At 34.9% G+C, this 26,619-nt stretch overlaps 2 protein-coding genes across 6 annotated transcripts in view; one reads left to right on the top strand and one right to left on the bottom strand.

Annotated features, from left to right (window-relative positions):
• sox13 (SRY-box transcription factor 13) overlaps nt 1-5,877 on the top strand; it is a 32,999-nt gene extending 27,122 nt beyond the window's left edge. For all 5 annotated transcript variants that reach the window (XM_065259200.2, XM_065259197.2, XM_065259201.2 and 2 more), the window contains 4 exons: nt 824-893; nt 1,462-1,629; nt 2,116-2,329; nt 3,848-5,877. In XM_065259200.2, coding sequence (XP_065115272.1) covers nt 824-893; nt 1,462-1,629; nt 2,116-2,329; nt 3,848-4,094 — 699 coding nt within the window. In that variant the 3' untranslated portion in view covers nt 4,095-5,877. The remainder of the gene's footprint in view (nt 1-823; nt 894-1,461; nt 1,630-2,115; nt 2,330-3,847) is intronic.
• Nucleotides 5,878-9,462: 3,585 nt separating this feature from the next.
• etnk2 (ethanolamine kinase 2) lies at nt 9,463-25,448 on the bottom strand. Its single transcript, XM_065259196.1, has 8 exons — nt 25,080-25,448; nt 21,116-21,375; nt 18,026-18,166; nt 15,264-15,406; nt 14,559-14,642; nt 14,306-14,466; nt 14,112-14,185; nt 9,463-12,241 (listed from the first exon to the last, which is right to left on the bottom strand). The coding sequence occupies exons 1-8, from the start codon at nt 25,257-25,259 to the stop codon at nt 12,160-12,162; spliced, it is 1,125 nt and encodes a 374-aa protein (XP_065115268.1). The 5' UTR covers nt 25,260-25,448; the 3' UTR covers nt 9,463-12,159.
• Between the last annotated feature and the right edge of the window lie 1,171 nt (nt 25,449-26,619).

The following is a 26,619-nucleotide window of genomic DNA, read 5'->3' as shown; positions in this document are numbered from 1 at the left end:
AACAAGCAAAACAAATCTGCCAATGGGGTAAGCAAAAAATCTTGAACATTTTTCTTAAACACTAAATTCAAGAAAAAATCAAGAAAAATTTGCTTACACCATTGGCAGATTTTTTGCTTGTTTTATGCACAAAATCACTTAAATTATTTTTGGTCTAAAAACTAGACTTATTTTATTGGGTTGTTTTGCTCATCAAGAAAAAGCATTAAGTATTTTTAAATATTTTTATTGAAAACAAGACAAAAATACTAAGAATTTTTTTCTTGAAAATCAGTTATTTAATTCAGTATTATTTCTTTACTGCTTTTACATTGTGCATTATTGCAAAACAACTTTGCAGAGAATTTAAGTGAATTTGTGCATAAAACAAAGCAAAAAAATGGGGATCGCAAATTTTTCTTGAATTAAGTGATTAAGAAAAAAGAATCCTTAACTTGTTTTTTGCACAAATTCACTTAAATGTATTTTTTTTGTCTAAAAACTTTTTAGATATTTATACTGAAAACAAGACAATAATACTAAGAAAGTCATTTTTGCAGTGCAGAAAATAGATAAAAGGAAATATATATATATATATTAATATTAGAAATAGAGAATGATATACTATATATAAAATGCATAATATATATGCTCTTGTAGCTCAGTTGTAGAGCGCTATGTTAGAAGTGCAGAGCGTTTTGGGTTCAATGCCAGGGATTTCATGTATAGTGAATATGGATAAAAGCATCTGCCAAATGCATAAATGTAAATATAAAAGACAAAAGAAAGATGCATGAAAAATATGCAAAAGATGAGTGAAAGTATTTGTATGTGTCTTACATAGGAGGCAACTCGAGATCGAACAGATGATGGACAGACCTTAAGGATGAATGAAGATCACAGTGACTCTGAAGGTATGTGTTCACTTTCACTGTAGTTCACTTCAAAGTTTACTTAAAACAATACAATGCATTTCTCCTTTGAAAGTTCCTTTGCATGTTTATCATTGTAATGTTGATTTCAGATTTATCTGCCCCTAAACATTACATCAAACAAAAAGTGATCAGTGATTGGTTGTTTTACATGTGCTGATGTACGGTTTAGTGGTACAGCATTGTGTTAGCAGCACAAAAGGCCATGGGTTTGAACCCACATAATAATAAAGTCACTTTGGATAAAAGCATCTGGCAAAAGCATAAATCTAAACATAAAAATGAGTCATTTTTATCAGGTGGTTGTTTAGTGCCAGTGATTGATCAGATCATCCAGCATAATTTAGTTGGTAAACTAATAATAACCTTGGTCATATTACGAAACAGCTTTACAATGCGTATGAATTCAGAGCAGTTAACAACTCTCATACCATAAACAACATACCACCTGTCAGTAGCTGCAGTTGCCTCCAGGGCGTTTTTGTCAAACCGAGGAAGTAATGCGAGTCTAGACTTATTGTTTTCTTTTTAATCCTCTTGTTCTCAACAGGGCAGATGGCCATTTCTGGTGTGGCGAGCTTTGGCGACAGCCGCACACCCTCCTCCGGTCACATCAAGCGGCCCATGAACGCCTTCATGGTTTGGGCCAAAGACGAAAGGAGACGCATCCTACAGGCCTTCCCCGACATGCACAACTCCAGTATCAGCAAGATTCTCGGTGAGGCCCATCAATAGTTTTTAGTTTTGTAATTCAGTCAGGTAAATTTGAGGTGCTTTAGCTGCTGTCTACAAAACACTCAAATTCCATTTCATTATAAGACAGATATCCTCATGATTTCATCTGTGACCTGCGGCGCTCCTTATGGCCATACACACCTACATTTCTGTCCATTTCATAACACGTCTCTTTAAACGACAGGAGCATGTGTTTTGCACATATGCGGTCAATAAACAGAGTTCTTATCGTGCTGAACGTTCCACGCGTTTTCAGAATTGAGTCAATGAAATATGGCAGTATTGTTTGGTTGTTTGCACTGCTTTGTACTTTCACTCTGAATTATCTCTCACTTCCTGCTTGAGTGGAATTTTAAGCTTCATTGTTTGCACCTCAAAACGGCATTGTTGTGAAACCTGCCCCGAATATCTCACCTTTAACATTTATCACTCCTGCAGTAGTTTACCTTCGATCTGTCGCCCCCTTCAGGTTCCCGCTGGAAGTCCATGTCCAATCAGGAGAAGCAGCCGTACTATGAAGAGCAGGCCCGGCTCAGTCGCCAGCATCTGGAGCGATACCCGGATTACAAATACAAACCTCGCCCGAAGCGTACCTGTATCGTGGAGGGCAGACGGTTGCGGGTGGGAGAATACAAAGCCATGATGAAGACCCGACGACAGGAGCGCGTGCCGTATCCTCAGAGGTGAGCCGGGAGTCTCGATATTCTGTTTATTCCCTCATCCCATCCTAGACTGCAATGATGGCAAAAAATTTTTTTCCAAAAAAAAATAATAACAATGAACAGCAACAGTGACAAATTTTAAATATGTACTTTTAGTTTGATCAGAATTGGCACAGACATCACGTCTATTAAAGATGTATTTTATCCAGTGTAAGAAATGTATTAGTTTGAATTTAATTTTTTTTTTTTTTTGAGAATTGTTATTAATTCAATAGTGATTCTTTTTATTATTAAGTGACACATTTGAATTAAGTTTGATGAAATCAAGCAAAATTTTGGCTTCCCTTGAGTCTTTATTAAGATCCATTTTGGACAATTTGGATGCAACAGACCGATACAATGCATTTAAAAAAAGGACAATATATTATATAAATATAATACATCACATTTCCTTAAAAGTATCCTCAAGGCCATTCAACAGCCAAATAGCATACTGGACAAAAGCATATTAATATCGGTTACTTTTCACCTTTGGAAGTCTGTAACATAAACCCGAGGGTGCACTGCAAAAAATGATTTTCAAGAAAAAAAATCTTAGTATTTTTGTCTTTTTGTTTTCAGAAAAAATATCAAAAAATTCTTAAATTATGATGCAAAAAATCTTGAAATTTTTTCTTAAACACTAAATTCAAGAAAAAATTACTTAAATTTTATATTTTCGGTCTAGAAACTAGACTTATTTTCTTGGGTCGTTTTGCTCATCAAGAAAAAGCATCTTCATTTAAGAATTTTTTATTATTTTTACCAAAAACAAGACAAATATACTAAGATTTTTTTTCTTGAAAATAATTTTTTGCAGTGTGTGATTAAAGTAATTTCTGCACCTATTTTTTGCTTTCATTTAAACAATTGCACTGCAAAAAATATTTTCAAGAAAATATTTTCTTACTATTTTTGTCTTGTTTTCAGTAAAAATATCTAAAAATTCTTAAATGAAGATGCATTTTCTTGAAGAGCAAAACGACCCAAGAAAATAATTCTAGATTTTAGACCAAACATATCACATTTAAGCGATTTTGTGCATAAAACAACAACAACAAAAAAATCTGCCAATGGGGTAAGCACATTTTTCTTGAATTTAGAGTTTAAGAAAAATGTTCAAGATTTTTTTGCTTACCCCATTGGCAGATTTTTTTGCTTGTTTTATGCACAAAATCACTTAAATTTGATATTTTTGGTCTAAAAACTAGACTTATTTTCTTGGGTCGTTTTGCTCATCAAGAAAAAGCATCTTATTGTAAGAATTTTTAGATAGTATTTTTGTCTTGTTTTCAGTAAAAAAATTTTTTTCTTGAAAATATTTTTTTGCAGTGTGTGGACTTATTTTATCTATTAATGCCATTTTCCTAAAAGCCAGTATCTTGCAATATCTGATTTTTAGGAAACAGAATAATCTCCCATCTCTATCCAAAGTATTTTCTCTTATCTTGATGATATTTGGTCGCCACGTCTCACGTTCGACATTTATCTTCTCCACAGCCAATCGGAACAGCAGCTACCCTACGCCACAGGTGAGGGACAGTACCCGACCACGCCCGTATCCATGGCGACCTTACCCTTGCATCCCGCCCTGCTAGAGCATTACCTACCTCGCGCTCTGGAGCCTAACCAGGGCCGAGGCAGCGAACCGCTGGAGGCTGCGAGACCTCGACAACCCTACAGCGAAGGGGAGGAGAGCGACATTGGGGAACGCAGTGAGGGGGAGCTGGTGGTCCTCACTGACTGAGATAGAATAAATAATGTAATAATAAATAGAGAGAGGTGGGGTTGTGGAGAGATTTTGGTATCCCTACAAGCAAATGGTTTACTGTAGGTCAGAGTTTGCCCATTCAGTCGTGAGGACAGTTTATTTACACAAACAGCAGATCTGAGGACAGTAAACTGATGTTAGAACATGGATTTTGATTTGTTTTGTTGTTATTTAAGTGGTTTAGGTTGGGCATCCAGGATAAGGAGATGCTAACCACCACCTGCAATAACGAAAACTTTGATTTTCAAGATGCAAGGTTACCTGTTAAGACTACAGATCTGCAGGATTCATAATGACACAAATCACATCTGGTGTCGCACTGAAATACTTAAGCTGTAGCTGGAGAGGGTACTGTGTATTGACACATTTTACAATCCATTGATTGCAATAATCGTATTACATAGTACACCAAAAATGATGCCATTATTAACTCGCCGTCTTGTCATTTCAAACCTGCATGATCAGTGCATGTCATTTGCATAGCTTTAAAGATTTTAAACTTTTCACATTTTTAAGTAGACGGTAGCTGTAGCATCAAGTGCATTGGTCTGCCTTAAAGAGATTTACAGTGATCAAATTAAACCGCATTCCTGTCCAAATATTTTTTTTAGACTCATTTAGGTTACATAAGAAACAACAACAGCATACAGGTTTGAAACAACATGAGGGGGATAAAATGGTGATCATTTCATTTTTGGGTGAAATACCCAATGAGACACATTAGCCATATTTAAACGAAGTCTGCTCGGCAGCTTCAGTGTGATTTTACACCTTGATGTCTTTACGGCACTTGATTTTCCTAGGGGTTTCCTGGATAAATTCCTGTTAAGATTGTGCCAAGGTACTTTCCAGGGCAAAAAAGAGAAAACGAACACACCAGTAGGCTTGGAAAAGTAAAAGAGCATTTTTTATTTCTTATGTTCCGTTTGAGATTTAAGCAATCTGTCCCTTTAAGACTCTGCCTTTACTGTTATCCGCGAGTTCTGTTGTTTTATGTTGTTGGCGCACTCTGCTGGTTAAATTCGAGTACTGCACTTAAACATATTTCCCATATATTTAGTTCATTTTAATTTGGTGCACAAAAAATACTTGAATGCACTTTTTATCATCTGAAATATTTTTTTCATCCCCATATTACTCAAGATCAATAGATCCTTTTTTTAAGTAGAAGTTTGCACTTGATGTACATATGCAAATAATTTCTACCACTTTGTGAAAGGAGATGTGAATAATTCTCTTTTCTGAAAATGCTCCTGTTTTAAAATATTGGTTTACTTTTATTTTTATTGTGTGTGTGTGTGTGTGTGTGTGTGTGTAGAGTGAGTTTGAATCATTTTATCATTCCAGTTTTTGACTGGGTCAATATTATTGGGCCAGTAGAGGTCAATTTACAGTTGAGCTGAAATGTAAAAAAAATGTTTAAAAAGCATTTATATTTTAAAGAGGAAATTTTAAAAGAAATTCGCCAGTGAGTGGACTGTTATGATACACAAGGAAATATTGAAATCATGTATATAACTTGATAAAGAAATACACTTTGTATTTTATTTGTAGAATGAAGCAGGGGAAAAAAATATGAATCCTGATCTGGACTACTGTTGCAAAACCAGCTGCTGTAAAAAATAGACATAGACTTTATTTTGTTTATAATGTGTATAATTTAAAAGTGTACATGTTTTTTTTTCTCTATGTTGCGTTTTCCAAGAAAGTTTTGTGGTTTGTTTTTTGAAGCTTAATTAAAATGTTATGTTCACTTTTATGATTCGGGACAAATCATTTTTTCCTAAAGAATTTATGCAATTTTGGCATACAAATGTGTTTTATATTTATGACATAAGAGAAAATATGATAATATGCAGCTAATCTTTATTACAGAATAAACCCAGAGCTGCTCATCAAATACATGAATATGAAATATTGGGTTAAAATTATGCAAACATCATGTAGGTCAGATGGTAGAGCATTGCATCAGCGATAAATAAAAGGTCAAGTTAAACTAGACCCAGACATAAATGCATGTTTGAGCTGCCTTCATTTAAAAACACCTTGCACTGATATATCTTAATACAGTTTCAGCAGCAACAACATAAACAAACGGGGTTTTTTGGACTAAACGCAACTTCCGGTATCAATCAATAACAACAGAGGACTTTAACAGTAGTTTATTTCTGGTAACAATGAAGATAAATGACAGTAAATTACCTTCATTCATATATCTAACAACTATCAACTATTACTTGCTGCCAAGCCTCTCCGCACAGTTGTGATCCATGCTCGTCGTCTTTATCAAACCAAAACATTTGATTTTCTACGAGGTATTTGTTTCAGAGATCAGTTTAGACTGATGAATAAATACAGACTGAAAGCTTACTTCGACTCAGGCGTGTAAACACAACACACACGTGCCATGAAACCATCTATATCCGTGCCATTGTTTTGTCTCAAGATGCAGCACCCGTATTGTGTTTTTTTTTAAAGGTTTGTTTGTAAAAAAGTACTTGAATGTCCTAATATAACTAAGGCCTAGTCCTGGATTAATCTAAATCCTGTCTGGGAAACCACCCCTAAACCCTGCATTATGCATTATAAATATATGCTGTAGGAGCGTTTATTACCCATATGGCAATAAAATAAAATTTCAAATATAATTTTAAATTTATTTCAAAATATACAAAAATATATGTACTGAAATATTTTTTGAAATCTGTTTGCAAAAATTTATTTATCACAAATATATATTTTTGGCCATATTTTGTATATTGTAAAAATAAATATATTTTAAAGCTTTTATATTAGTGTCGCATAGGAAAACTTTGCATGTTACAAACCTGTAAACATAACAGGTTTGAATAGGTTAAAATTAAATAAAAAAATATCTTATTTTATACACACTTATATATCATACTTGTAGTTTATAAATGTAATACAAACTTTTATATTTTGGCCAGGAAATATATTTTTTGCCGTATCCAAGCAGGCATATGAACGACCGTCAATGTTGAAATATGGTTGAAATAATGATGTCAGTTCTTATTTTAACATTGCAAGAAGTTGATACAACAGTTAATGCTAAACGGTTGCAAAAGGTTAATAAAATGCTTCAAAATCAATGTTGAAATTTGGTTGAAATAATGTTGTTTGTTCAACGTTGATATACGATGCCAAATCAATGCATGTTTCAATGTTAATTTGCCATTGACGCAAAAACCTTAATTCACCCATGTTGAAAGTGAGACGTTGAAACAATGTTGTGATATAAACGTTGATTAAATTAGCAAAATCAAAAGGTTATTCAATTTTGATTCAACCTTGTCCTTGACGTTGAAATGAAGGCTGGGATGGGTTGTAAATTAGAAATATATTTGTTACCCTTGAAATATATGTTAATATATGAAGGTTAAAACTAAATATATTTTCAAATTCAAAAATATATTTAATTAAGCTTACTTTCTATGTATTTGGCACAAACATATTTTTTGTTGCCATATGGGTATAGAGGAAACACCCAACTTGATTAGGGTGTAGATAATTTGATATGAATGACAAGTATTGTTTGGTTGAATGACAGCGTGACAGATCAAAGAGGATCACAACATTCCTTGTTTTCATTTGTATGTGGGTGTTTCTCCAACTGCAAACTTTCCATACAAACCCTTTCCTTAGCAGTCAGTCAAAAAGCAGATGGCCTAGTCCAGATCAAGTTGAAGTGCATTGAATGTTGCAAATCCTTAGATTTAAACATCAGCCTGCATTTAGTTGTTAAGGATAAAATAAAACACTAAATATATTTGTAATACTCGCTGTCTGTGTGTGTGTGTGCACTTGTCTGCCTTAGGATATCCTAAATAGTAAATTTAGACTTCTAGGAGACAGTCAGAAGTTCAATACGGATGTCGCAATATACATTTTTCACAACACAATTATTGTGGACAAAAGAATTCACAATAACAATATTATGAAATCCCTAAATTAATGCTATAGCAGTCAAATTCAGATTTTTGGTAAATGAATCACAAACTATGAGTGTAGGGAAACTTTAACTTTTAAAATATCATGGTTATTGTCATATACTAATATATTTCAACATCTCTACACTGAAATTTTTTTTACAAAACCTGTCACTGGTACCCTTTATAAAGGTTTTAATATGCACCCATTAGGTACAATGGTTTGCATTTTGGAAGGGTACCGCCCCAGTAACAGCCCAGGTAATATACTTAAATACCAGTACATTTGTAGTACAATTTTATTTTTGTGCTAAATAAAAGTGTAAAAGTGACACACTACAGATATACTAAATAAAAGTAGAGTCCTACTTGAGTAGTATGCGAGAGAGTGGGACACAACCTAACGCTTTTGGCTCTATCATTCAAAAAATATTTAAGTTAGATTAATAATTTTTTTACACAATCAAAACACACATCTCTGCTACAAATGAACACAAAGTTTGTTTGTGTGATCTACCGTTATTGTACAATTACACAGAAAGTGACAGGAGTGCAAATGTTACCCCATAGGTGGGTTCATTGTGACAAACAGATGGTTTGTTGTAACATCTGCTAGAAAATTTAGTTAAAACACAAATAATTCATCAATTTCTGTCTATATACTAAAAGTGGATATTGTTTATTAGGGCTGGGTATTGGCAAGGGCCTCACGATACGATACACGTGTCATGATACAATGTATCACGGTACGATACAATACATTGCATGTTGCGATACATTGCAATAGTTTTTCTTTTTTTATCAAAAATTGAAAGTGCAGCACAATTAAGAAAAAAAAAAAAAATCATAATTGTGAGTTATTTCCCCTGATATTGTATTAACAGTTATCATTTTGATGAATATACTTTACATTTTCATTTCATTATCATTGTAAACCTAAGGCTTCATTGTAAGACTGTGTGACAACTAACCCCGCTGTGTAAAAATGTTTTTCAATCCCAGCTATCAGTTACTAGGAGTCGCTGACATGTTTTAAAATGCTGTTTTAGGTAACAAGACAGTGATTAAAATAATATAAGGTTGGATTTGGTGACTTACACACCCAACTCAGAAATAAAAAAATTGTATTGTCAAAATAGCAAAGTTAAGTAAACCTAAAAGTTCTTTTGTTTATTAAGTACAAAATTAGTGTTTAAAAATAGTTTATTTACTATACAAGTGTATTTTTTTTACTTGGGAGGATTTGTAGGCTACATTTTTTTTTGACAGTGTAATGTACATTTAAGTGCACACAGCACACTGCTCACAATCAAAGACATTTGATCCATACAGAATGAGCTTTTATGCCTAACATTCATTTATTTTAAATATTAAACGATTAAAAAAGCAAGTGCATGTGACAGATCCAACGTTTTTAATGGAAAAAGTTTGAACAAATGTTAAATTACTCTCCCTTGTAGTTGAAGTGAAAACATTGTACAGTATTTTTTTCACAGTATTTACAGTATGGTTACTCAAAGAATCACCGCAGCACAGTAGCGCCCTCTGCTGGAGAACAGCAAATACAAACACATCTCACTTATCACACTTCCAGTTTTGTTAAATATACAAAAAATAAAAAAGAGAGAAATGAAAGATTATCTGTACATATTACTTCAGTACATTCACAAAAGAACTGCTCTTAAATAAAACATGAGCTGTGAAGTCGACATGTTTGGGATGTTTTCTGTACAAACTAAACAAAAATCCTAACATGCTGTAAAGGTCCCTTAAAGAACAGAGGTTAGTAAAGGTACATTTTTATTACACAATTTCTGGATGAGTTTCACTATAAACCTTTATTTCCCAAGATGTGGTCACACTGAAATGTCAGATCTGGATATTAAAGTGAGAAACCGAGATCAATAATGAACAAATTGAGTGTTTGTTAACCCTTCAGATTCCTTCACATCCTTAACAGTTAAAGCAACATTACTTCATATTCATATTTTACAAACGAAGTTTCTTGGTTGAACATCCACATTTCTACATCTTGCCATTGCACTGTTCATGAATTCATGTTGTCCTTCATGCATGTGTACAATATGCAATGTACATTGAAATGATTTACTTATTTTTTACTAGCAGTAATGCTGAACCATCCAGTGACAGAGAGCAATAATGCATTAAAAGATGAAACCTTACAAATGGTCAAGAATGTGTCCAGGTTGTATGTAGACAACTTAAAATAAATATATTTATACATTTTTAGTACATTTAAAAAGTTTTAGTGTTTAATTTCATTGAATTTATACCAATCTTGTGTCAAGATGATTTGTATTACTGGATCTCAGAAATGTGTGCGGAAATAAAAAAAGGCAAAACGTTAAATTTCTTAATGCAAAATATCCTATTTTGTTTTTTGGGAGTAATAGTGCACGGGACATTAGCGCATCATTTGTAACTGTGAACAAATAATATCATTAGTGAGCAGTTTAAGCTCATCACAGAAACATCACCTACAAAATTATTCATGGGTTTGTTAGGGGGCTCGTGGTTTCAATCGTCGCCTGCGGCTCAAAGCGTTTCATTATTAACCTGCATCTGACGCAGAGCCAAACACACGTCAGATATTCGGCGTGACCTCGGTCTCTGTTTCAGGACGTTCAGAAAACGCTGCCGTGTTATTTTATCAGTACCACTGTATGCTGTACTATTGACACATGAGGTCAGCCGGTGAAAGGACACTTGGGTTAAAAAAGCTGCCGGACACTTTCTACCGACCCCAGACGGCTAAACATTTCATTTCAAAACTAAAGAGAAACTTTAGGATCTTGTTGAGTGGGACACATTCTTGACAGGTTCTGTGCAATTCACCCAAATGCAAGTTTTCTTAAAAAAAAAAAAAAAAAGTTTGTCTGTGCTCTTTTGGAAAGTTTCTACTGGAATGTATGACATAGAAATGGACGAATTATTTTATGAAAATAACTTAATCTACAAAACTTGTCAGAGAAGTCTGATAAGCATGAAATGATAGCATGTCTATTAGAAAGAACTAGATGCAATGTAATTCAATTTTTTGTAATTTTTGAAAACCTGCCATTAGATGACAAACTCTAGTGCGCAATTAATAATTTTAACTTAAATACAATAATCTGGTCTATTATTTATTCTGCAAGAGACTTCACAGATGGTGACCCGAACCGAGCTACGCATGCCTGTTACGTCCATTTTATCTCCTATTTATTTTTAAAAAGCCATTACATTGATGTTTAATGTAGTTAGGATGATTATTCAGCACATAATGACTTTTAAATCTCAGTTTGGTCTCTGCCAGGTGATGCAAACACACGGGAGGTGGCGGCTGGTGAGCAGGTGGTCATACGCCACGGTCTGTGACGAGTGGAAAATTCAACAGAACGTCTAACAGCCATAAAAGCTAAAGAGGTGGAAACGTGGTCCTGGAGACACGATGGCCCTGACTTCTTGGGAATGTCTGGAGTGAAGTCAAGATTTAGACGAATGGTTACTTGGCATTTAGTTAAAGTGACGTACAAAGGGCACTAATCTTGCTCAAGTGCGTAAAAGTGCAGGATTTTCACCTTGGTAACCATCTGGTTCTTCAGTCACTCCTAACTGGCTCTAAAAACCATATTGGAGGCAATCTTTACGAAAGCATATTTGGGTCTGCGAGCATTCGTCATTGCAATCATTGTATCATTTTGACAAGAGAATGATGAAATGAGCATCCTGTATGTATCCGAAGCCCGCAGCATGACCCTATCCCCTCGCTAAATGTCACCGCGTGACCCCTTCACTGCAAATCACTCGGAAATGTCTCTCAAACCGCCAAAGATGAGCAAGAAGTACCAAATAACTAAATGGTGCAATGAGGTCCTTCAAAACAATAAATAAGTAGTAAATAAAACACATTTGATGGAAAACTAGAAAAGGTGCATCATGTGTTTGAGAAAGAAAATGAGATATGGCATACAGTATAAGTTCGAAGCCAAAAGTAGGAGGATTCCCAGTACTTGCCCTTGCGGTACCCCCTACCCACCCCTGGCTGAAAACATCTCAGATTCGACGATCAAACAGTGAATGATGCTGTACCCTCAGTTTTCTGATTTGGGAATCTCCAGGGCCATCACTGCAGGTTTGGTCTTGAAGTATTGATTGAAACGTAGCACGGCATACCTAGCAAAAAGAGCAAAAGTGAATTAAACAAACAAATTTTTTTTATCTTTTTTAAAGATTATTTAAGAGGATCAGATATGCAATCTGCATGGTAAGTCCTGTTTCACTTTATTTGACATTTATTAACTCATGTATAGAAATAAATATCCATTTTTTCTTCTATATGGTTTTTTGAGCAGTGTAAGAGTGTCTGCGTGACCGGCGGTTTGTTTTTAAAGGATAAAGCATGAGAGCGGCATGACCTGTTGCTTGGAAACAGGCAATGTAGGAAGTTTACAGAATATATTTACTTAAGCCAGTTTAACAGAGTGAACCACGATGTCCACTTAAATAGCCTACAGATCACAAAACTTTTATTCAATTCTCTCTTAAAAAAGTAAAATGTACATGCTTTACAGATACAGATCACAGAAGAAGAAAATTGTGACTGTGGTTTAGGTTGTGTGCCAGTTACCCCTTTAAAATTAAATACTGAACAGATGTACTAATCCACACACTTTCATGAGCTGTATGTGGGAGACCTTCAAATAATATCATTACCTTTAACAGAGTCACTCATTCACAGGTTCAGATCTAATGTATTTTTAAGGTGCAGAGACGACATCTCTTTAGCTCTATACTCCATGTGCAGTGTTTTGCGACTCACGCAGCTTTAACTTTACCCTGAGGCTATTTCCGGTCAATGATTAATTTCTAAACTAAACTAGACAAATAATGTAATGAATTACCCAGGCTAGTATGCTTCTGGGTTAATTGCATACAAAATGTATGAGTCCTTATTTCACCCCAAAAGCAAAGATAAAAATTTGAAATGGCAATTTGCATAAAAAAATAAAGATTAGATTATGGGGTAAAAAATAATTGGGACATTTCTTGAAAGTTAAAGTGATCCCAAACAGCATAATTTCTAGGGTATTTATAATAATAATTATTAGATATGCACCGATATATCGGCCAATAATCGGTCAAATCAAATAAAAGCAATCTTTTACACTGTAGTTTAAAAACAGCTGATAGTCAGGGCCAGAAATGCATTGAGCTGTGTGTATAAAAAATTTAAATGTCACTAGTTTACATTCAATATTAATCATTATTAAATGAAAAACATACAGATAATTTTATCTTCAGAATTTAGCAAGGCAACTTAACCATCAAACAATCAGTATCGGTAGATATCAGTCTGAAAAATCGGTTATCAGTATCGGTTAAAAAATTTCATGTTAGTGCATCTCTAATAATTATTTTCTTTTTGCACAATATATAATTCACACGCACAATCACCATATTGGTACTGTCCATTTTTAGCCTATTGAATATATCAAAAAAATTCTAAAATTAAGATGCTTTTTCTTGATGAGCAAAATGACCCAAGAAATTAAGTCTAGTTTTTAGACCAAAACATCAAATTTAAGTGATTTTGTGCATTAAACAAACAAAAAAATCTGCCAATGGGGTAAGCAAAAAAAAGTTGATTTTTTTTTTCTTAAACACTAAATTCAAGAAAAATTTAAGTAAAATTTGCTTACCCCACTGGCAATTCTTTTGCTTGTTTAATGCACAAAATCACTTAAATGTGATATTTTTGGTCTAAAAACTAGACTTATTTTCTTAGGTCGTTTTGCTCATGGTTTTGATCTTTTTACTGGAAACAAGACAAAAATACTAAGAAAATGTTTTCTTGAAAATCATTTTTTGCAGTGTGTGCTTGTTTATTGTCTGTGTTAGTTGTTTCTATTCAGATCAGATTTTTAATACTGAACACAATGAAACACCCATCAATACAGTGTTAGTTTGACTCTGTAATGGTCTGTATAAATAAATCCTCCCACATCAGAGATGAAAGGTTGGCTGTGCTGGGTGGGCCGCTTACCCGAGGAAGTCAAACTCGATGGTGGAGTACTTGGCTTGGATCAGGGCCCAAAAACCCCAGAAGAAATGTGAGGCCTACCACAGCAGAAGATGAACACAAGTTAACATCACACAAAATCATCATGCAAAACACCCACAAATAAACTTAATACATCCAGCATCACGAAAACACTTCATCCTCTGTGTCTTACTCACCAGAGCAAATTTGTTGACCTGCACGTAGAGCGTCTCCAGTTCCCGCTGACTGACATCTTCACCTTTTTTGGTAAAGAGTTTGTAGGCCTGCAGGTAAGTGTGTAGCCAATCTAACTGCATCTCCATGCTGGGATAGAGATTAAAGTCTGCTTCACTCATGCCTAGAGAGCAAACACACATAAAAGAGAAGTCATCAAAGAGAGAATTCGATTTTAATTGTCATTTTTTTATCACTGTGGGTTTTGGTGCTCACCTGCAAATTCATTGAAATGATTTCCAATGTCAAACGCTTGGTAGTTATAACTCGAGTATTCATAATCGATGAACCGAACGTGACCTAAAAAGCAAGAGATGCCATGTTGACTTGCAGCGATAATACCGAAATATTACTTGAATAAACTTTTGAACATGCAAACAGTGGGCGAGTTGAGAAAATCAATATATTACTAAATATTTCTTGTTGGACTGCATTTTGCATTATTGCAAATTTTTTTTGCGCATATCAACATTTTCATATGATGCAAGTTACTCGCCATGTCTGAAAACATTGGTAATGACGTGAAAATGATGAAGTATCACATATGCTCATCTCCAACAAGCAATTCTGGGTTTAAAAGTCGTCTAATAGCCATCCAAGCCCAGCCCAGACGTCTAGGCTAAAACAAAGCAACATTTGGGCTGTCAGTGATCTTCATAGACGTCTAAACATAGCCCAAAAACAAATGAAATAAATCAATGAAACCAAACAGCTTGTAATCCCTGTCGACTTTGCTGACATAATGGGTTATCTCACAAGTTATTTGGTAAAAAACAACACGTAACCAAATTTTGGCTAGAAGTGGGCTACTCATAGTCAGACTGTATCGGGTATATAGTTAACATAGACGTAAAATGATGGCTATTCCTTGTTGGGAATGTTGTGATTTATATGATGAGAAAAAACACCTTTCAAACTCACCTTCTTTAGCGTTATGAATGATGTTCTTACAGAGCAGATCATTGTGACAGAGTACCACCGGAGAACCCAGCTGTGACAGGTGTTCCTTCATCCATGTCATTTCCTGTTCCAGCACTTCCTGACTGGGCACTTCCTGTTGGATTCTGAAGCGAGGATACATAGATACAAATCAATGACTACAGCACATCACAGCACACACACAAAAAAACTATGAATATGGGTTAATATTAGCAGAAATGCATTATAGGAAGTTTTTACATTTGTGACCCTGGACCAAAAAATCAGTCGCATGGGTATATTTATCGCTATAACCAACAATACATTGTATGAGTCCAAATTATCCATTTCTTTATGCCAAAAATCATTAGGATATTATGTAAAGATCATAAAGATATTTTATTTCCTACCGTAAATATATCAATAATTTATTTATCTTTAGAAATATGTGTTGCTAAGGACTTTGGCGATTTTCTCAATATTTAGATTTTATTAAATAAATTAGATATTATTATTATTATTAGATAAATTATAAATTAGATAACTTATTAAATAAATAAAAAATACTCTTTTGATTGATTTTGTGGTCCAGGGTCACATTTAGTCATGTAGTTGAGGAACAAAAAATCATACAAAGCCAACAATACTTGTAGCATCGCTTCTTGGTTTTCAATGCTATTAAATATGATTTCTTTATAGGAAGTGCTTTTGATTATATGTAGCATAACACTGAATAAACACAGCTAGATTTTTACATTCTAGTTTAAATCATGCATGTCAAATCCCAGTGTTACAATTAGGGCCGCATAACGATTAATCGCAACTAATCGTTTGCAAAATATAAGTTTTTGTTTGCATATTATATAAATTATATATAAATATAAAAATGTATATACATGTAAATATTTCTACAATATATACACAAATGTGTGTGTATTTAAATATATATATAAATACATATAATTATTATATATAATATAATTATTATACACAATACAAACTTTTATTCTGCAAACAATTAGTTGCAATTAATCGTTATTAGGGCTGGGACAACGCGCATATTTTGAGTCAACGCAAAAATACGTCGACGCAAAATATGCGTGTCGATTCGTCAAACCCAAAATGGCGGCGCCAGAGGTTAGTAGCTACGCGAGTGGCTCCATACCGTTATCCCACTGCAAGTGTGAGCAGTGCGCAATCTGCGCATGTTTTTTCAGCGCCTATGTTAACAAGCATGCACACCACACACATGAGCAGCGCGAGTTTGCGGCGCACATTAGTTAATTAATGGGGAGATAACCGAGAATCGAATCGGACTGATAAAATGAATCGTTAGATTAATCGATGCATCGAAAAATAATCGCTAGATTAACCGTAAAATAATATTAATAAAAAATATTTGTTTATCCCAGCCCTAATCGTTATGCAGCCCTAGTAACAATACTACCTTAAATCCCCATTACAAGTATGATCAAAAGCAAGAGTGGTTCAAATTTACATTTACAATAATGTATTCAGCAGATGCTTACAGTGCATTACAAGCTATACATTGTATGTCTGTGTGTGTATTCCCTGGGGATCGAACCCATGACCTTCTAACACAACCTGTTGAGCTACAGGAACACCACTAAAAGAACTTTCTTTATTTCTGAACATGATGCTTGAATATGCAAAATACTTCATCTAGTCTAAATCAGGATTTTATATTTAATAAAAAAAGATTAGCAACAGAGAAATGAAGTCCACCAGCTCAACCAATCAGAAAGGCCGTCTGAGTGACTCTCTCCAGGTAATGAGCTTAAGGAGCTATTTCTAGAATCATCATTTATGCTGCAGGTGTCTCTCTCAAGACCCGGCAGGCTCTCTAACTGATCTGTGATATGTCCCATCATGTATTTTTGCATATGTTTATGACTTGGATAAAGTAACAGGAACGTGGTGAAATCAGACTATTAGAGACAGAGCGGTAACCTAATCTTCAGCAGAGGAACTCTTACGACACCAATGTTCAGACAAAGGATGACGTCAATGAATTTGCATGTGCTTGATACTGTATGTGTCTCATGCTAATCGCTTTAATGGGAGATCATCTTTGTTACAGAAAATGGTGATCATTATGATATATTACAGCTCGGTGCATGAGCTTTAGACAGATTTAAGAAGGAGAATCGAAATTAATTTAGTTAATCTGACTATTATTTCATCAATACATTAACTATTTTTAAATGGCTAACATTATAGTCATCATTTTTTTTAAAGTAACAGGGCTCCAGACTAACTTTATTCACTAGGAGCACAGTGGCCCCCAACTGAAAATTTTAGGGGCGCAACCAGAAAATTTAGGGGCACACACTGTAAATCATTATGCCTACCAAATTTTCACATTTCTACTAATTTCCACTGTATTACTAATAAATACCTTAATGATAGATGCAGAAAGTACAATGTGCTCTTTCAAATTCAGTGTCACATCACAAAAAAAAGGGTCAAATTTATTGGTCGCACATGTGCAACTGGATGTAAAATTCAGTGGCACGCTCTCCAATTTTGGTGGCAGTCTGGAGCCCTGAGTAATGTCTAAAACTGAGAATTATTTCGATTAAAATAATCTTGCATGAATGTTTGCTGAAGTTTTACCAAAAGAGTGGCATCAAATAAAACATGCACATAACTAACTAAACTGAATTTATTTAAAAACATTTCAGTAGTTCACATTAAACTCTTTTCAGTAGTCGCTCTGTCCTGCTGTGTTTACTGATGGTTACCTGATGTTGGAGGCTTGGTCGGTAAACTCCGTGGCCACTAGTGAGAAGTACTTGCGCATTTTAATCCACAGGTTGGATTTGGGGATGCAGCCATTGTGAGCGTGGATGGCGTGAATGCGGGCCATTTCCCCAGCGATCAATCTACCAATAGAAACAAAAAAATGCGTTTTGTAATAACCATTGAAGAATAGAGGGAATTATGGAAGGCTGGTAAAATATTTTTTAAAAATAAACACATTAGGTCTCTTACACTAATAATACTTAAGTCTGCATGCTTAGTGAATGAGACCCAATGTCTGTCAAAGATGTTTGGGAGGTACGTCTTCTTATCCCAAGGTCAGTGGTGAAATTTTTGATATGGTCCACTGTGTGTCTGCTTTAGATTACACGACCTTCAGACAAATCAGTACGGTCTGAATATACATGAATTAAGTTTTATTTGGATTAAAATCTTACATTGTTCGGTATTTAAATTAAAGGCTCATCTATTCTTTGAAAACACTTTAATCACTGATATGTTTTCCTTTAATAATTATTAGGTCCAGATGTGAATTGTGCTCTTGCTCCCTCTTTTTGACTTTTGTTTGTTTAATAAGATATTTCAGGAACTACAACTATGATCAGAATTTTGCATAACAAAAGCATGAATTTATGAGATTAAAAGGCATTCAAGAGCTCAGCTCCAAAATCTAGTGATTGGCCTTTACTTTCAACATCCTCACCAAACAGGAATCTAGTAAGTGACTGATAAACACTACAAAGACAGCAATTTCCCACACCCAGGATTACTTCAGGGTATTTAAGGGTAATTTATAGTCGTGCGTAAGTTCTACGATGCAGCTACGCCGTAGGCTATGTTTAGGGTGTGCGTAGCCTGACGTGCACATCGCCAGAAATTTAACAACGCATCCGTTCTACACAAACCACAAGCGCTGTTATTGAACCCCTCCCGTCAGGTCAAAAAAATCTGCCTCGCATTTCTTCATAGGCATTTCCGCTTGCGACAAACATGGCCAAGTTGAGCAGTGATTTAACTCAAACTGCAACAGATGTCCCTGTCTATTTACCCCGATCACTGCTCGTCTTCTCAAAACATACACGACAAACTGCTTCTTCTTCATCATTGGTGGGTTTACTCATAGATATGTATAATAAAGGCTAGATGTGTTACGGTGGAGTCTCTAACGTCATCACCTGGCGGCCATCTTACCACAGGGCACTCGCTCACTCGTAGCATTGCGTTTAATGGTGCAGGTATTTTTAAATGACCATAACTTGCTCAATTTTCTACCGACTTTTAAACAGTTCTTATAAACCTTATTAACGTGGCTATAATTCTGGATGCTTTAACATGATTCATGAAAATTATTCATCAAGTATGCAGTGTCATAGGTACATCTCTGACGTTTAAAACAAACCAAACCGTTTGAAAATCGGTAGAAAGTGAGCAAGTTATGGTCATTTAAAAGTACATGCTCCATTAATCGCAATGTTACGAGTGAGCGAACACCCTGTGGTAAGATGGCCGCCAAATGCGGACGTTCCACTCACTTGGCCAGCAGCGCAGGCGAGACATCTAGCCTTTATTTAACATATCTATGGGTTTACTGGCAAGCTGCATCTTCTTTGGCTTTTGCACTGCTACTGTGGGTTACACACGTGGATCCTGCCTACTAGTGGTCTGCATGCGTAATTGCACGTCGATGCAGAAGTATATATGCACATTTTGGTCTAGATTAGGGCTGGGCAAAAAAATTTATTTTTCGATTAATCGTTTTTTTATACGTGGTCGATTCAGAATCGATTCTCAAAGAGCAGAATCGATTTTTTTTCCTGCAAAAAAATGAACGTAAGATTAACGTTAATCAAATTACTAGTCTTCTTCACCCTCTTTTTTGCCTTGCGCGATGTTACCAAGGAGCCTGTCATTCTTTCATTCAGTGCTTAAAATGGTGGTTTTAGGTGCTTCATCGACGTTGATGCCACCTAAACATAAAAAGTAAGAGGTATGGAAGCATCCCGAGAACCGGAATCGAAAATTGAATCGAGAATCGGAATCGATTTGATAGCTTGTGAATCGAAATTGAATCGATCTGGAACATCTGAATCGATACCCAGCCCTAGTCTAGATGCCTAATTTTGGTCTTGTTTTAAAGAAGATTTTTTAACGCTTTTTACGGAAGTGTCTGGAGGTGAAAATATATTTTTTTTATAGCAGTTTACATTTATTTGTAATAAATAAAAAATGCAATATAGTATTACTTTTAATAAAATTATCAAAAAACTGAGGTTTGTGTTGGTTTGCTGTGAGGTTTGCTGCATACTGTTGTCACAGTGTGTCGTGATAGATTAACATTTACATGAAAAATATTGAAGTAAACTTAGGTGTCCCGCTCACGGGACAGCGGTAGTTAACGGGTTAAAAAATAAGGGATCCTTACAATTTATTCAAGAAATATGTCGCCTACTGTTTAAAACTGAATTTCTAGTAAAGCATTTAGATATTTTTTCTAGTTTAGCATTTCTAGTTGTGTTAATTTGCCATCAGGAGGGTCCGCGGTCGTCCGCACGCCTTATATGCATGCAGACCAATTTTTTTCCCATCCGCGCTTATCCACAGTTGAGTATGCTTTGGAAGCTGTGCGGACACATGCCCGTAGAGACGGAGACAGAAAGTGAAGTATACCCAGACCTTTACAATGCCTTAAAAAACAACACTAACAAACTGACCTATCAAACAGTGCTGACAACCGTATAATAAAAGACAACAATGTTCAGGAAATATTTAGTAGGCTTAAGCTTTTACGATTAATGCACAATTCATCTGACAGGTAGATGTGTGTATAAGCCATTTTACAATAGCTCAGAACAAGAAGTTATTTAATCAAAATTCAATCACAGATTTTACTATGGCAGTCAAAATAAATGATTAGAAATGATTTGTATAATCAGGTGTAAACGATCACCATACTTAAGTTCAAACAGAAAGTTCTGACCTACATGCCATTGAGTACAGGACCAAGCAATCGAGTTATTTTTAGCAGGTACACCTTTTGGATTTTTCTATTATGTGGCTCGTACCGAACCCACCTGAGTAACACAGGGTCCCTGACGTCTTGAGTATCGAGAGCGCGTCCTTGCATGAACTCGTAACAGATCCCGTTTCGGAAGGTGCAGTAAAGACTGGGAGCGCATCCGTTGGCGTGCAGAACCTGGAAGCTCTTGAGCTCGTTGTCTCGGTCCACGATCAGCTCCGTCTTGTTGCCGTAGACCCTCACCAGCACTACGTCCTCTGGGTTTTCATCCACATAACAACCCACCAGTTTGTTAGTCGTGCCATCTGTGAATAGCTGGTGGGGACACAAAAAACATACAGGCGATGTGATGATTATGCATACATGTATATGGGGTTTTGGTTAAATGCCTTGAAGAAGATCTTGGGTTAACACAAGCTTAAGATATTAAAACGTTTTATTGTACGATGTAAAACAGACCAGTAAGATTTTATGTGTCTTGAAAAGAGTGGTTACAAGTTATTACGTAAACGTTCCCATCAAAATTAGGTTTTAAAAAGTTTGAAAGAGTTGAGTAGTTTGCTTCTAATAATAGCTTTATAGTTTTTAGTAAATGCATTTAGACGTAAAAATTTATAAAAAAATTTATATTTGTGAATATTAATGTCTAAATTGACAAAACAAATAAGTATAATAATCTTTTGGGAAAAATCCCATTGAATTTTCGTCAAGGAAACCCACATGAAGCTAACTTCGGGGTTGGCATCCCTCCAGCTCTCTATGCACATTATGTAAAACCTAAAACAGCATTCACAACCTATTATATTAAGGTAATATCAAAGTAAAAAGGCCATTTTGTGTGCTCCATACCAAATCAAAACCAGTCCTATCCCAATGATATTATTATTATTGACTGTTATTCCTAAAACCTTTATTATGTTGACTAGTATCTGCGTTAAACATTGATAACATTTTACAAAATATCTTGCATTACAATTGCACAAAATTATTCCTTAATAGCTTCTTGGCATTAGCCAAAAAGAAACTTTACGAAATTACGAAGACTTTTTCCTGGAATAATGTGCGCAACACAACCAATAATACTAGAGAAAAGTAAATATGATTTGTTTTGATTTCACTTTTTTTTAAAGATAAAAAGCTATCAGAAACCATTCAAATGCAAGTCAGGATCGAGCAAATGACAAATTGGCTAAACCTAAAATGCTTGATGTTTTGTGCAATGTATCCCACGATGCATTGCAATGGCCCTCACCACCCACCAATGCATTTCTGAGATTCCTAAAATGTCTAATGTACAAACAGCACCAGTGGTTGACGTACAGTAGATGGATTTAACACCGAGCAGGTGCAATTGTAAAATACAGTTTTGTATTGATGTTAATGAATATATGGAGACTAAAAACAAAGCAGAAAACCAGATATAGGCCCAAACATTTACCAAAATATTTAATAAACCAATAAGTAATGAAGATATTAGTTAGAAGATATGACATAAAACATTTTAGAGATAAATATAAACACATAACAGCCTAATAAAAGTCAACACATTACACACCTAAAACCCTGTTTTGGGATGCTGCTATTAAATGTTTAATGCACAATTCAATTAAAGGGAAAGTTTATGAACTGATTTCCACATTTTGGACCCCACAAATGGCTTGAATGGTAAATGTTTACCTCTGAATCTTAATCCAAGTGGTTTATATGCTGTATAAATAGCAATGTCTCACTATTGTTGAATGATCATCTCACTCTTATAAAACGTCTGGAATGCCGGCACTCTTGTTGTATTGTGATGAATGACAACATCAGTATGTCATACACCAAAAGAAGAGCTGAATGAAGCCAATCCAAAAACCGTTGGGGACAAAACACATGGGCACAATGTTTTCATTGATGAAAACTATGCCGGCTATCTGTAAACTGTGCCACGTTGACGGCAGGATTATGTTCATTCATTTTGGCTTCAAAACAAAGACAAATATTTGATGGTTGTCAACTGTACATGTGTTGATGATGAATCTTTCGAAACATGAAGCAAACTTTTTAACCAGCATTAAATGTAGCACAAACTGTACTATAAGATATAATGATTGATAAACACTTAAATAATCTAATAAAGTACTGGCTCTTTCCTGCCTTAGAGCATTTTTACATTTCTGTCATGTGAAACATGACTCGTCTCGTACTTTATGGGTTTTGAGAGATTTAACCAGTATGGATGGACACTGGAACTGTGGGAAACACCATATTAATAATAAACAGCATTCCTTGTCCTTACTTTCAGACATCCCACCTCATAATACTGAAACAGACAGATATGCAACATGTGAGGTTGACATTTGGTGCAATAAAATAAATTGATAATCATGCTAAGTCTGACACTTGTATTGCTGGTGGGAGTGGATGTCAGGCCATTAACCTCACAGGTAGGGAAGACTTGCTTTAGTTTTTAATCTGTTAGCATCAGTTTATACTGAACTAAAATATATATATATAATAAATGAATATCTTACCCATGACCTATAACTCAACAGAACAGTTTAATCACTTTAAATTAAAAGTGGTTGAGGTCAAGTTAATCAGATCTAATAATTTCAAAACGACTGCCAGCTTTGTATTTAACATAATCCATTAAAAGTCTTATTTACGGGCAATAAGTAAATCCGACCTGTACCAGGAACTAAAAATGAGCAACATGTATCTGTAAACATACAAACTAACTATAAACTAGGCGCGTAACGGTACACGTCAATGTCAGGTGAAGAACAGTGGACCAATCAGGAAACTCCGGAGGCGGGACAAGCAATGCAACTTGATATGGCAATTTCTATTATTCCCCCAACTTTTATTCTTTTTGGGATTTTTTATTTATTTATTTTATTTTAACTTTATTTATTTAATAAAATTTGTAAAATGTGGTAATTAAGTAATAAACGACAAGTAATTTTATGTGTTGCATTTCTTCCCCCTAACTGTACGGTCCAAACGGAACCGAACCTTGACTTAAAAACCAAGGTATGTACCGAACTGTGAATTTTGTGTACCGTTACACCCCCAGCATATACTGTGTAGCATCTTCAACAAAAATACGAGACCATAAAGACACTAAATAACACCACCTGCGGTCCAAACACCTTTGGGTTTATTTGCACCAGGTGCACAGGCACTGTATATTTATGCAATCTCCAAGTACAATTACATGATGTTTAAACATGCACTATGCAATAAGATTTATTAAAGTGTCAGGATGTTATTGAACTATGACATGCAAACACGTTTGTTGATTGTAGTACAGAAAACTTCCCTTTAAACCCGTTTACAACCAAAACTCATAAACATTTTACAAAAATGCATTTGTTAGACACATTATGCAAAATTTATTACAATCAAGCTACACATTTTATAAGTATGTGGACTCGAAGGCAATGACCTTTGTGTTGCTACAGTACATGAAGTACAGTAATAGTTTTAAATGAATAATATTTGTCAAAAACATGTAACTTTTACATGTTAAATTTTTTGCTGAGTGATGATCTTTGCTCTAGAAGAAAGTAAACAAAGATGTCAACTCATTAAACCACATCAAACAGCTTTTTATCTTGCTCTGCACTTCAAATTATATGAAATGACGTCGTTGCCAGTTGCCTAGTGATGCATCACGACAAAGGTCGACTTAATTTAACCAATGCATTGCACAATGATAACTAGTTTCAAGTTGAAATGGTTCAGTATGACACTGTTTAGGCACAAAATAAACGATAATTGTAACTAACCCAGTGAACTGGGTGTGATCACCGGCATCTGGCGACGTTAGCCACGCTAGCTTTAAACGTCACTTGTGCCGTCATAAGTCCGCTATCTGACATGACAATCTACACAACCCTCTCGTGACTTCCGCTAAATTACGAGATATTTTCACAAATTAAATGTAAAAATAAATAAATAATTTGTACGTTTACAGGGCCTAAACACAGCGGGTGTAGCAATTAGCTCGTGCTAAAGACAGGCACACCTACCTTGGTCCGGACCAGGTTCGGGTCCCATCCCGGTCTGAGCTCTTTGATCAGCTTCATCGCTCCTTCCGTCACGTTATGCTCGTCCACGAATATCGGATATTTTTTGATGGTCGGCGAACCGACCGGCACGTGGATCTCCGTCTCCATCATATGATTCATTTGTCTGTAAATGAACGACATGAAACTTTCTGGATATGAACGTATTACAATTGTATTTGCGTGTCTGTAGGGGTTGAGGATTTCGGTCGAAATATGCACTAAAGGTCCAGGTTTGGTGTGTGCAAAGCAAAAATGAGACGTTCATATGCCGGTACCACTGCTTTCTGTCATCACAGCAAGAAATAACGGCGGTTCTTCCTTCAGGACGCCCCGCCCACAAGGAAATCATCCGATAACCGGAGAGCGATATCACGAGTACTATGACGGAGGCTTGGTTCATGAATATTAATAACAGATCGTAGTAACCCTTCATTGGCCAATGATTTGTTTTGAATATTAATTAGGTCAAACAAGTGTTGTTTCATTAATATTAATGAAATGGACTGACGTCGTGAGGTAACGCTCCAATGGCGAATGATTAATGTTTAATATTGATTGAATCATACTGAAGTACATTGGAAGCTTGTACTGATGTTTGGTTGATCGTGAATATTAATGAAGTGTGCTGACGTCGTAGTTTTAATATTTACTATTTCATACGAAGATGCTATAAAGCTTTCAAAAATGACGGCTTATTAGTTCATTAATATTATAAAAGATCGAGAACGACAGAGAAAGAACAACTTTGCATGGATATTTAATCCTTTACATATGTGTCTAACGTTATACCATAACTTACATGCTTTTTAATTGTATAGCATGCATATAATTACATAATTCTGAGCTTTTTTATTTTAATGTTTAGACGTATATTCTTATACACGGATTACGTGTTTTGTTGGTATATGTATATTTAATAATGTCAGGCTTTGGCGGTGGACAGGCTCTTTTTGACCATGAAATACAGCTATTTGAATCTTGCGAGAGAAATCAAACGTCAGAAATAACATAAAGGAAAGAACACAAATGTGTCACTTGAATACTGTATATTAAAATATATGATTATATACATTGGAAAATGCAATCAAAAACAGATATAAGATACAGCAACAATTAAATAGTTTTCCAAGTAACAAAACAAAGAGTGATTCAGTAATTTAGACAAGATAATAAACATAAGAAACCATTATATAAAAATACATGGAATGAAAATGGAAATCACATTAAGATTATAAGAAAAGGAAAACAATAAATGAAAGGAAAGAAATAAAAGGAGAGAGGGCATGAATAAGTTTACAAGCATATTTAAGTATAATATTGAATATGTCACAATTTTTTATAGTTTAAATAGCTTTCTTATTAACAGATATCGAAATTGTATCCAAGTATTAATTCAATTCTTGTTTGAAGACATTAAAGTGGGGTTTATTTTTTTGTACATATACATTTGTGGATATAAAACTTTTCAATGAATAAAAGAAGATTTATCCAAAAAATTGCA

Source organism: Paramisgurnus dabryanus, chromosome 14 (assembly GCF_030506205.2).
Source record: "Paramisgurnus dabryanus chromosome 14, PD_genome_1.1, whole genome shotgun sequence".
Classification (NCBI taxonomy): Eukaryota; Metazoa; Chordata; class Actinopteri; order Cypriniformes; family Cobitidae; genus Paramisgurnus; species Paramisgurnus dabryanus.
The sequence above is the reverse complement of the archived record's forward strand: the minus strand, read 5'-3'. Positions and strand labels throughout refer to the sequence as shown.

What these genes read in the sequence shown, in the direction of transcription:
- etnk2 (XM_065259196.1), bottom strand. Translation starts at nt 25,259, where the DNA reads ATGTCGTTCATTTACAGACAAATGAATCATATGATGGAGACGGAGATC. An exon ending in CGAACCTGGTCCGGACCAAG is followed by an intron (nt 21,376 to 25,079) that starts GTAGGTGTGCCT and finishes TGTCCCCACCAG; the next exon opens with CTATTCACAGATGGCACGAC. An exon ending in AGGGACCCTGTGTTACTCAG is followed by an intron (nt 18,167 to 21,115) that starts GTGGGTTCGGTA and finishes TTCTATTGGTAG; the next exon opens with ATTGATCGCTGGGGAAATGG.